Source organism: Salmo trutta, chromosome 4, assembly GCF_901001165.1.
Source record: "Salmo trutta chromosome 4, fSalTru1.1, whole genome shotgun sequence".
Lineage (NCBI taxonomy): Eukaryota > Metazoa > Chordata > Actinopteri > Salmoniformes > Salmonidae > Salmo > Salmo trutta.
The window spans coordinates 56,137,879-56,148,773 of record NC_042960.1 but is presented as its reverse complement, the minus strand read 5'-3'; the positions used below and the strand labels follow the sequence as shown (position 1 = coordinate 56,148,773).

At 42.1% G+C, this 10,895-nt stretch overlaps 1 protein-coding gene across 1 annotated transcript; it reads left to right on the top strand.

The window, feature by feature from the left end:
- Positions 1–628: 628 nt before the first annotated feature.
- On the top strand, positions 629–10,534 carry LOC115192663 (gastrula zinc finger protein XlCGF57.1). The gene is made up of 2 exons (XM_029751419.1): positions 629–895; positions 7,918–10,534. The coding sequence occupies exons 1-2, from the start codon at positions 718–720 to the stop codon at positions 9,180–9,182; spliced, it is 1,443 nt and encodes a 480-aa protein (XP_029607279.1). The 5' UTR covers positions 629–717; the 3' UTR covers positions 9,183–10,534.
- Positions 10,535–10,895: the final 361 nt, after the last annotated feature.

Here is a 10,895-nt window from a genome sequence, read left to right as displayed (position 1 = left end):
GAACTTCAGTTAGTGGAAATGGAGGAGACTGAAATGAAAACATATAGTATCTACTACTCACACCACTCCTCTCAGGATCCCTCCCCCTTGACCTATCTTTCTCTACCTTTTCAGGAACCTCCCTCCTACACACTGCTGCCACATGCCCATAAGCTTGACCGCATTCAGGATAACTTATATAGCCTAACATCCCTTAGCAAATGCTATCGAGCAACTCGCTTTGGCATTGATCAACCAATGGTGTGTTAGATACCACCCACATACATTTACTTGACACTCATGTTCATATTGGAGGAAGAAATATAGAAATCAATAAATGAAGACGTAATATAAATGAATAAAATGAAAAAGTAGATTCATTATTAAATTAATTATGTATCTATTTATGTATGCATTCATTCATCCATGTATGTATATGTTTATGGGTGCATTTATTTATTCATGCATTTATCTATTTATGTGTGCATTTATTTATTAATTACAGTAGACTTGGTTAGTCATACATTCCCTCTCCTTGAAGGGATCGAGGGGAGGTACTTTAAGAAGAGAAATTGTAGAAATAGGCGGGGTTTAGCCATAACGATGACTTTGTGGCTGTAGTAACTAGTGACGACATTTTGCAACCGGATGCTTTTGTCGCTGATCCCGGACGTGATGAAAACAACACAACGCGCCATCTATCTGGCAAACTAGCTACTCAACTTGCATTTTCTACAAATGTCTAAAATACATTTCTTTAGGGTTTTCCTCAACGAGAGATTAACAGCTGCTGCTGAGGAGATTTTCGGGGTTGTTGAAAAAACTATTGCAGGGTATGAGGAGGAAGTGATCCGTCTACAGAGTCTGCTCGACTTTGACATTGTTGTTCAACCTGAGATAAACCCACACAGAGCAGGTAGGCCAACCCACCACGATTGTCTAACTAATTCAATCTGCATTTTATAGGACATTGGAGCAAAGGTAGTTATTTTGTAGACGAAGTTTAGGATTAGTCAATCAAAAAGGGGAATTTTTTGACCGCACCTTTTTTTAATGTGAACGAAACGAAGTTAGCTACATATTTGTCCATGGTAAAATGGTCAGAATGTGAATATTGAATCAGAATGATCAACCATTCGGAAGGTATAGGCAAAGATTGTATTGACAAGCGCGGTCCTGGCCGTTCTGCCGCCTTAGGCGAGACAAACAATTGTTGCCCTCCTACAACCCCGCAAATTACAGTAAGTGTTGTCTAGAGACTTTGAAGTGAAGTTAATTTACATTTCTGGATGTTTTAAAATGCATATTTTCTGGACGTTTAAAATGAACATTTTCTGTACTTTAAAAAATCTATTTTCCGGAAGTTGAAATCGAGTTCATTTTCGGTTTTGAATGAACGTTGAAAATAAATAAATTGCCGCACCAAATCTGAACCAAACATAGATGGAATTTGATGAATGCCCATCCATGTGGTAGGCCTACCTTTAGTAAAACAGGCAGTTGCATTGGCTTTATTAGTTCTGATTCCTGTGACTAATCAATTTGGCTATTTTTTTATTTCACCTTTATTTAACCATGGAGGCCAGTTGAGAACAAGTTCTCATTTACAACTGCGAACTTTGCGACACAAACAACACAGTTACACATGGGATAAACAAACGTACAGTCAATAACACAATAGAAACATCTATATACAGTGTGTGCAAATGTAGTAAGATTAGGGAGGTAAGGCAGTAAATAGGCCATAGTGGCAAAATAATTACAATTTAGCAATTAAACACTGGAGTGATAGATGTGCAGAAGATGAATGTGCAAGTAGAGATACTGGGGTGCAAAGGAGCAAAAAAATAAATAACAATATGGGGATGAGGTAGTTGGGTGGGCTATTTACAGATGGGCTGTGTACAGGTGCAATGATCGGTAGGCTGCTCTGACAGCTGATGCTTAAAGTTAGTAAAGGAGATATGACTCCAGCTATAGTGATTTTTATTCTTATTTTATTTTTGTATATATGTTTTTGCAATTTGTTCCGGTCATTGGCAGCAGAGAACTGGAAGGAAAGGTGGCCAAAGGAGGAGTTGGCTTTGGGGATGATCAGTGAAATATACCTGCTGGAGCGCGTGCAACGGGTGGGTGCTGCTATGGTGACCAATGAGCTGAGATAAGGCGGGGCTTTACCTAGCAAAGACTTATAGATGACCTGAAGCCAGTGGGTTTGGCGATGAAAATGAAGTGAGGGCCAGCCAACGAGCGCATACAGGTCGCAGTGGTGGGTAGTATATGAGGCTTTGGTGACAAAATGGATGTCACTGTGATAGACTACATCCAATTTGCTGACTAGAGTGTTGGAGGCTATTTTGTAAATGACATCGCCGAAGTCAAGGATCGGTAGGATATTTACGAGGGTATGTTTGGCAGCATGAGTGAATGATGCTTTGTTGTGAAATAGGAAGCCAATTCTAGATTTAATTTTGGATTAGAGCTGCTTAATGTGAGTCTGGATTGAGAGTTTACAGTCTAACCAGACACTTAGGTATTTGTAGTTGTCCACATATTGTAAGTCAGAACCGTCCAGAGTAGTGATGCTAGGCGGGCGTGTGCGGCCAGTGATCGGTTGAAGAGCATGCATTTAGTTTTACTTACATTTAAGAGCAGTTCGAGGCCACGGAAGGATTGCTGTATGGCTTTGAAGCTCGTCTGGAGGTTAGTTAACAGTGTCCAAAGAAGGGCCAGAATTATACAGAATGGTGTCATCTGCGTAGAGGTGGATCAGAGAATCACCAGCAGCAAGAGCGACATCATTGATGTATGCAGAGAAGAGAGTCAGTCCGTGAATTGAACCCTGTGGCACCCCCATAGAGACTGCCAGAGGTCCGGACAACAGCCCTCCGATTTGACACACTGAACTCTGTCTGAGAAGTAGTTGCTGAACCAGGTGAGGCAGTCATTTGAGAAACCAAGGCTGTTGAGTCTGCCAGTAAGAATGCCGTGATTGACAGTCAAAAGCCTTGGCCAGGTCGATGAATACAGCTGCACAGTACTGTCTTTTATCGATGGCGGTTATGATATTGTTTAGGACCATGAGCGTGGCTGAGGTGCACCCGTGACCCGCTCGGAAACCAGATTGCATAGCGGAGAAGGTATGGTGGGATTCGAAATGGTCGGTGATCTGTTTTGTTAACTTGGCTTTCGAAGACTTTAGAAAGGCAGGGTAGGATAGATATAGGTCTGTAACAGTTTGGGTCTAGAGTGTCTCCCCCTTTGAAGAGGGGGATGACCGTGGCAGCTTTCCAATCCTTTAGGGATCTCAGACAATACGAAAGAGAGGTTGAACAGGCTAGTAATGGTGGTTGCAACAATTGCGGCAGATAATTTTAGAGAGGGTCCAGATTGTCTCGCCCAGCTGATTTGTAGGGGTCCAGATTTTGCAGCTCTTTCAGAACATCTGCTATCTGGATTTGGGTGAAGGAGAAATGGGAGAGGCTTGGGCAAGTTGCTGTGGGGGGTGCAGAGCTGTTGACCGGGGTAGGGGTAGCCAGGTGGAAAGCATGGCCAGCCGTAGAAAAATGCTTATTGAAATTCTCGATTATCGTAGATTTATCGGTGGTGACAGTGTTTCCTAGCCTCAGTGCAGTGGGCAGCTGGGAGGAGGTTAGGTAGCATAAACATAACCACATGTAACATGGATTTGCATTAGAATACGCATCAGAACTAACAATGGAAAGTTACACCTCACTTACATAAAACTGATCAGAATTCAGAAGAATGCCACGGTCATGCCGGAAAAAGCATTTGCGGCTTGTGACGTAATATTCCCTATAATGTAAACTCAAATGTTTAACTTAAAATTAAACAAAATCGTTTGCACTTATGAATACTGGTTTCAGTAAAATTTTCTGCCAACTTATAAGCAAATACTTTATGAATTTGTCACAAATCAGCTTGTAGTGTTGATAGCCAACTAGCCTGCTAAAGTTAGCCCTGCTAGCCTTACAGCTACATTAAAGTAAACCAAAGTTTTGGAAAAACATAATGCCATCGAACCAATGTCACCTTTAACTGGCTGACATACCTCCATATAAAAGTTAGCCTAGCCAGCTAAATGGCCTAGCTAACCAACCATCACAGTCGACATGGTTGAGTAGTAAGCCAGTGAACAATTAGTCTAGCACACGCAGGAACCCACAGAACACAACAACAAAAAAGCCAGCAGAAATAAAGTAGCGAGAGCGGAGACTTAAAGATTTGACGACAGAGTTGGCTACCAAAGTCAAAGAAGAGCCGAGGAGAGGCCGTTTTATAAAGTGAGGTTAATCCACATTGAATTTACCCGGTTTATCTCCATTACTGCTGACACAGCGATGTACCAGTATGTTGGTAGGAAATAGAGGTTGCAGGCTTCACATTCACGCATGGCACAGCACCTGGTTTCAGGTACCCTAGACCCACTCCAATTTGCAAACCGTCCCAACAGAGCCACAGATAACACAATCTCAATTGCACTCCACACTGTCCTTTTTCACCTGGACAAAAGGAACACCGATGTGAGAATGCTGTTCATTGACTACAGCTTAGCGTTCAAGACCATAGTGCCCACGAAGCTCATCACTAAGCTGAGGAACCTGGACTAAACACCTCCCTCTGCAATTGTATCCTGGACTTCCTGACGGGCCGCCTCCAGGTTGTAAGTGTAGGCAACAACACGTCTGCCATGCTGATCCTCAACACTGGGGCCCCTCAGGGGTGTGCACTTAGTCCCCTCCTGTACTTCCTGTTCACCCACGACTGCATGGCCAAACATGACTCCAACACCATCATTAAGTTTGCTGATGACACACCAGTGGTAGGTCTTATCACCGACAACGATGAGACAGCCTATAGGGAGGACGTCAGAGGACAACAACCTCTCCCTCAATGTGAGCAAGACAAAGGAGCTGATCGTGGACTACAGGAAAATGTGGGCCATTAACATCAACAGGGCTGTAGTGGAGCGGTTTGAGAGTTTCAAGTTCCTTGGTGTCCACATCACCAACGAACTTTCATGGTCCAAACGCACCAAGACAGTCATGAAGAGGGCACAACAAAACCTTTTCCCCCTCAGAAGACTGGAGATATTTGGCATGAGTCCCCAGATTCTCAAAAAGTTCTACAGCTGCACCATTGACAGCATCCTGACCGGTTGCATCACCACCTGATATGGCAACTGCTCGGCATCATACACCCCCGGCCTTTTTCCCAGAGAGATGATATTTTCTGTTGGCACGACACACAAAGAATCCCGGTGGCTGTACCGACTTCGACAGCATATCCCGAGAGAGCCATGTTTTCGTGAAACAGACTGTTACAATCCCTGATGTCTCTCTGGAAAGCAACCCTTACCCTAATTTCGTCCTCCTTGTTATCTAGAGACTGGACATTAGCGAGTAATATACTCTGAAGCGGTGAGTGGTGTGCGCGCCTCCGAAGTCTGACCAGAAGGATGCTCCGTCTACCTCTTCTGTGGCGATGTTGTTTTGGGTCAGCCTCTGGAATCAATTCAGATGCCCTGGGTGGCTTGGACAAAGGATCCGCTTCGGGAAAGTTGTATTCCTGGTCGTAGTGCTGGTAAGTTGACTTCGCTCTGATATCCAACAACACGTAAAGTTTACTGGGCTAACAATGTAAGAAATAATACATAAAAAAAAACAAAATACTGCAAAGTTTCCTAAGGACTAGAAGCGAGGCGGCCCTCTGTCGGCGCCATCTTGTACATACATCAAAGCTAGCTTCTCGTTTTTGCGCCACAAATGAGTCGTAACCCCATCCTTGTGGGTATTACTGCACTGTGTTACTATTACTGCACTAGCTACGAACAAAGGAAAACTACTACAATGCTCGCTCGATTACCACTACCAAACGCACAGGAGAAGAGGAGATGCAGGTTTTTTTGCATTGATTTACATGGTTTCTACTTTCTGGATGTACAGTGCATTCGGACAGTATTCAGACCCCTTTTTCCACATTTTGTTATGTTAGCCTTTTTCTAAAATGGAATAAATCCCTGTTTTTCCCTCAACAATCTACACACAATACCCCATAATGATAAAGTAAACCGTTTTTTTGAAAATGTATTAAAAATAAACTGAAATACCTTATTTACATAAGTATTCAGACTCTTTACTATGAGACTGGAAATTGAGCTCAGGTGCATCCTGTTTCTATTGATCATCCTTGATGTTTCTACAACTTTATTGGCGTCCACATGTGGTAAATTATACTGATTGGACATGATTTGGGAAGACACACACCTGTCTATATAAGGTTCCACAGTTGACAGTGCATGTCAGAGCTAAAACCAAGCCATGGGGTCAAAGGAATTGTCCGTAGAGCTTCGAGACAGGATTGTGTCGAGGCACAGATCGTGGGAAGGGTCCCAAAAAATGTCTGCTGCATTGAAGGTCCCCAAGAACACAGTGGCCTCATTCTTTAAATGGAAGAAGCTTGGAACCACTAAGACTCTAACTCGAGCTGGCCGCCCGGCCAAACTGAGCAATCGGGGGAGAACGGCCTTGGCCAGGGAGTTAACCAAGAACCCGATGGGTACTCTGGCAGAGCTCCAGTTCCTCCATGGAGATGGGAGAAACTTCCAGAAGGACAGCCATATCTGCAGCACTCCACCAATCAGGCCTTTATGGGTGTGGCCAGATGGAAACCACTCCTCAATAAAAGGTACATGACTGCCCGCTTGGAGTTTGCCAAAAGGCAGCTAAAGACACTCAGACCATGAGAAACAAGATTCTCTGGTCTGATGAAACCAACATTGAACTCTTTGGCCTGAATGCCAAGCATCACGCCTGGAGGAAACCTGGCACCATCCCTACAGTGAAGCATGGTGGTGGTAGAATCAAGCTATGGGGATGTTTTTCAGCAGCAGGGACTGGGAAACTAGTCAGGATTGAGGGAAAGATGAATGGAGCAAAGTACAGAGAGTTCCTTGATGATAAACCTGCTCAGGACCTCAGACTGGGGTGAAGATTCACCTTCCAACAGGACAACAACCCTAAGTACACAGCAAAGACAACGCAGGAGTGGCTTTGGGACAAGTCTCTGAATGTCCTTGAGTGGCCCAGCCAGAGGACGGACTTGAACCCGATTGAACATCTCTGGAGAGACCTGAAAATAGCTGTGCAGCGACACTCCCCATCCAACCGGACAGACCTTGAGGATCTGCAGAGAAGAATGGGAGAAACTCCCCAAATACAGGTGTGCCAAGCTTGTAGCATCATACCCAAAAAGACCTGAGGCTGTAATCACTGCCAAAGGTGTTTTAACCAAGTACTGAATAAAGGGTCTGAATACTTATGTAAGTGTGATATTTCAGTTTTTATATTTAATAAATGTGCAGCTATTTCAAAAAAAATGTTTTTGCTTTGTCATTATGAGGTATTGTGTATAGATGTATTTAAAAAAACAAAACAATTTTAGAATAAAGCTGTAACGTAAAAAGAGTCAAGGTCGGAATACTTTCCGAATGTACTGTATGTAGTGTACCTCCAGATGATGTAAAATTGGGTATAAGCTACGATGAAGAACAATCTCACACGTTTTTAGATCATTGACTTTAAAGGTTATTTGAACGTTTTCTAAAGAAATTTTAAAAATCGTTTTGCAACCCTGTTTGTAAACTTTCAACTTATATTTTTCAGGGATGAAGCAAGATACGGTTGTCCCATGATAGGGTGGGGTATACAAAATGGGTTAACTTTGTTTTGGCATTCATGGGCAAAAATGTATGGAATGTTTTATTAAAATCAAAAGGGGTGCAGTCAAGGTGATTTGAATTCATATAGAAAGACCCATTTCTTTATATTTTACTAGCAGAAGTTAATTTTGCAGGCGTACCAGACAGGAGGTAGTTCTGCAATGTCATTGACTTTTCTATTTCATCCTTTCTTCCAGATGTCCAGCAGCTCAATCTCTCTGTCTCTGAAGAGGAGGTTCCCCCTGAGCAGCAGCACTGTGAGCAGGAGTGGAGCGCCAGTCTGGGACAGGAGGACCCAGAGCCCACACAGATTAAAGAAGAGCAGGAGGAACTCCGGAGCCGTCAGGGGGAAAAGCAGATTCAAGGGCTTGAGGCAGATACCATAGAATTCATATTCAATCCCGTCTGTGTGAAAAGTGACCGTGATGGATACCCAACTCAGCCCTCACATCTCTATCAAGCCCAAAAGGAGGGAAACGGAGAGAGAGACACTCTACCCAGTACTACAACTGAACAGATCAAAACAGAACCTGATGGAGAGGACTATAGGGAATCAGAACCAACCAGTGTCTCTCAGCCTTTCTCTGCTGTAAATCCAGACTGTTCTGCAGCTCAGAATGAAAACATTCAAAGTGTCAGTGGTATGGAGACTGGAGGACCTCAATCAGGTTGTAAATCAGTCAAATCAAAAAGAACAAAGATGGTAAAAGGACAAATGTCTCATATCAAAACTAAGGGTAGGAAATCTTCACAGTTGTCCCTTCTGAAGTCACCCCGTCAAAGTAATTATACTCCCTGTTTTTGTAAGGTGTGTTGTAAGTCTTTTCATCACATGGGTTCATTAATTAAACATGTGCGAACTCATAGAGATAAAGAAGGTATTTGTGGTGTTTGTGGAAAATGTTTTCAGTCCACAGAAAGTATGGAAGATCACTTCCAAACTCACATTGCAGCTAGTTTTTGTTGTGATGTTTGTAGTAAATGGTTCAGCAAGAACAGTAAGCTGATAGTGCACATGAGAAGCCACACAGGGGAGACTCCATTTCATTGTTGTCATTGTGGCAAAGGATTCAAACAGAATGGAAGTCTAAAAATACACATGAGAATTCACACAGGGGAGAAACCTTTTTCATGCCCTATTTGTGGTACATGTTTCAGTCAGAATGGAGATCTAAAAATACACATGAGGATTCACACAGGGGAGAAACCATATAGCTGTTGTCATTGTGGCCAAGGATTCAACCAGAAGGGAAATCTAAAAACACACATGAGGACCCACACAAGAGAGAAACCTTATCGCTGTCATGATTGTGACCAAAGATTCAGCACTGGCAGCGCTCTGAAAAGACACATTATGATTCACACAGGGGAGAAGCCTTTTTGCTGTCCTGATTGTGGAAAAACATTTAATCGGAGTGGACATGTAAAATTACACATGAGGACCCACACAGGGAATAAATAATATCATTGCCATTTGTGGCAAAGGTTTCAGCACTAGTGGCCTTCTGAGATTAAACATTAGGATTCATACTGGAGAGAAACAGTATCCATAGTGACTGTGGTAAAGGATTCTGCACTGGCACCAATCTGAAAATGCCCTTAAGGACTCAGAGGAGAGAATAGATACCCTCAATTTAGAAAATGATTTCCCCAATCAGATACATTAAATAACAATCAGACACAATGAGAAAACACTGTCTTTCATTTCAAATTGATAGAACAGTCACTAGCCTTCCCTGTAGCTCTGTTGGTAGAGCATGGTGTTTGCAACGCCAGGGTTGTGGGTTCGATTCCCACGGGGGGCCAGCACAGGAAAAAAAATTATGAAATTGTATGAAATGTATGCATTCACTACTGTAAGTCGCTCTGGATAAGAGCGTCTGCTAAATGACTAAAATGTAAAAAAAATAATAACTTCATGGTGTGCTGTTTGGGGAAAGGTCTGGAGACAGAAGATTGAGAGTCACATTGTAACTTCCACTTGTGAGAGGAGATGCCCCTCAGAACACTACTCGTGGGTGAATAAGATATGACGGAATTACTGCTTGAACGTAAGAACTCCATCACTATCTAACAGAGAGCAGTTGTTAGTTATAGGATGACACAAGACATTTGGGAAACTGTCCTTTAGTACTTAAAACATTTTTGTACACTGAGTGTACAAAATTAGGAACACCTGCTCTTTCCATTAAATAGACTGACCAGGTAAAACCAAGGTGAACGCTATGATGCCTTATTGATGTCACTTGTTAAATCCACATCAGTGTAGATGAAGGGGAGGAGACGGGTTAAAGAAGGGGCCTGCAACTAAATGTTAAGGTGTTCCTAATGTTTTGTATACTCGATGCTTTGATGTTAAAGTACTTTTTACTATCAGTTACTTTGGCTTTGTGTCCTTCAGTGTCCACGATAGCTGGAAGAATCCTGTACACATGCCATTTTATTATTAGTTTTATGAGCCTGTTGCCAATATCCACTGAGGGGAAAATTTCACCAGCGTTAAGAACTTGTGAAAAACTCAAGTGGAACCATTCATATAAATTGGCCTTCATCCAGAAATTCTATGTTTTTTTCCACAACAGAATAAATGCTGATAACCTTGTTCATTGAAGTGTCTTTACCTGCTCTCTTCTCTCTTGACAGTGTTCAATTATCAGTTGATCTTGTGTTGCTAGAAAGCTCCATTTAAACAAAACGTTTAGATTAAGTGTGTTTAGATTAAAGTGCATTTTTAAACATTGGAAACATCTAAATAAAGGTTTGATTTTTATTATCTAATCAGAAATCAATAAAATTGATATGCATTTTAAAACACTTTAAAGGTCCGAGAAGTATTTCATTGTTGGTCTTCTCATGTGTACTGCATAATACTGTTCTGTCATCCTTCACTGCAGTTTCTTTGAAATGCAGCTCCCTTCCTCCCTGATCTGAGAGGGTTGGATTGACGATAGCAGTACAACCTTTCTCGTATCTAATTACATACCCATCAATTATAATCTCAAGGAAGGAGGATGCACTTTGTTGTCAGGCTTTTTCAAGTCTCCCACTCATCTTAAAGCCGTATATTTACTACAGTGCATTCAAAAAGTATTCCGACCTCTTGATTTTTTTCATATTTGTTTATGTTACAGCCTTATTCTAAAATTGATTAAATATTTAAATATCAATCTACACA

What these genes read in the sequence shown, in the direction of transcription:
- LOC115192663 (XM_029751419.1), top strand. Translation starts at nt 718, where the DNA reads ATGTCTAAAATACATTTCTTTAGGGTTTTCCTCAACGAGAGATTAACA. An exon ending in GATAAACCCACACAGAGCAG is followed by an intron (nt 896 to 7,917) that starts GTAGGCCAACCC and finishes CCTTTCTTCCAG; the next exon opens with ATGTCCAGCAGCTCAATCTC.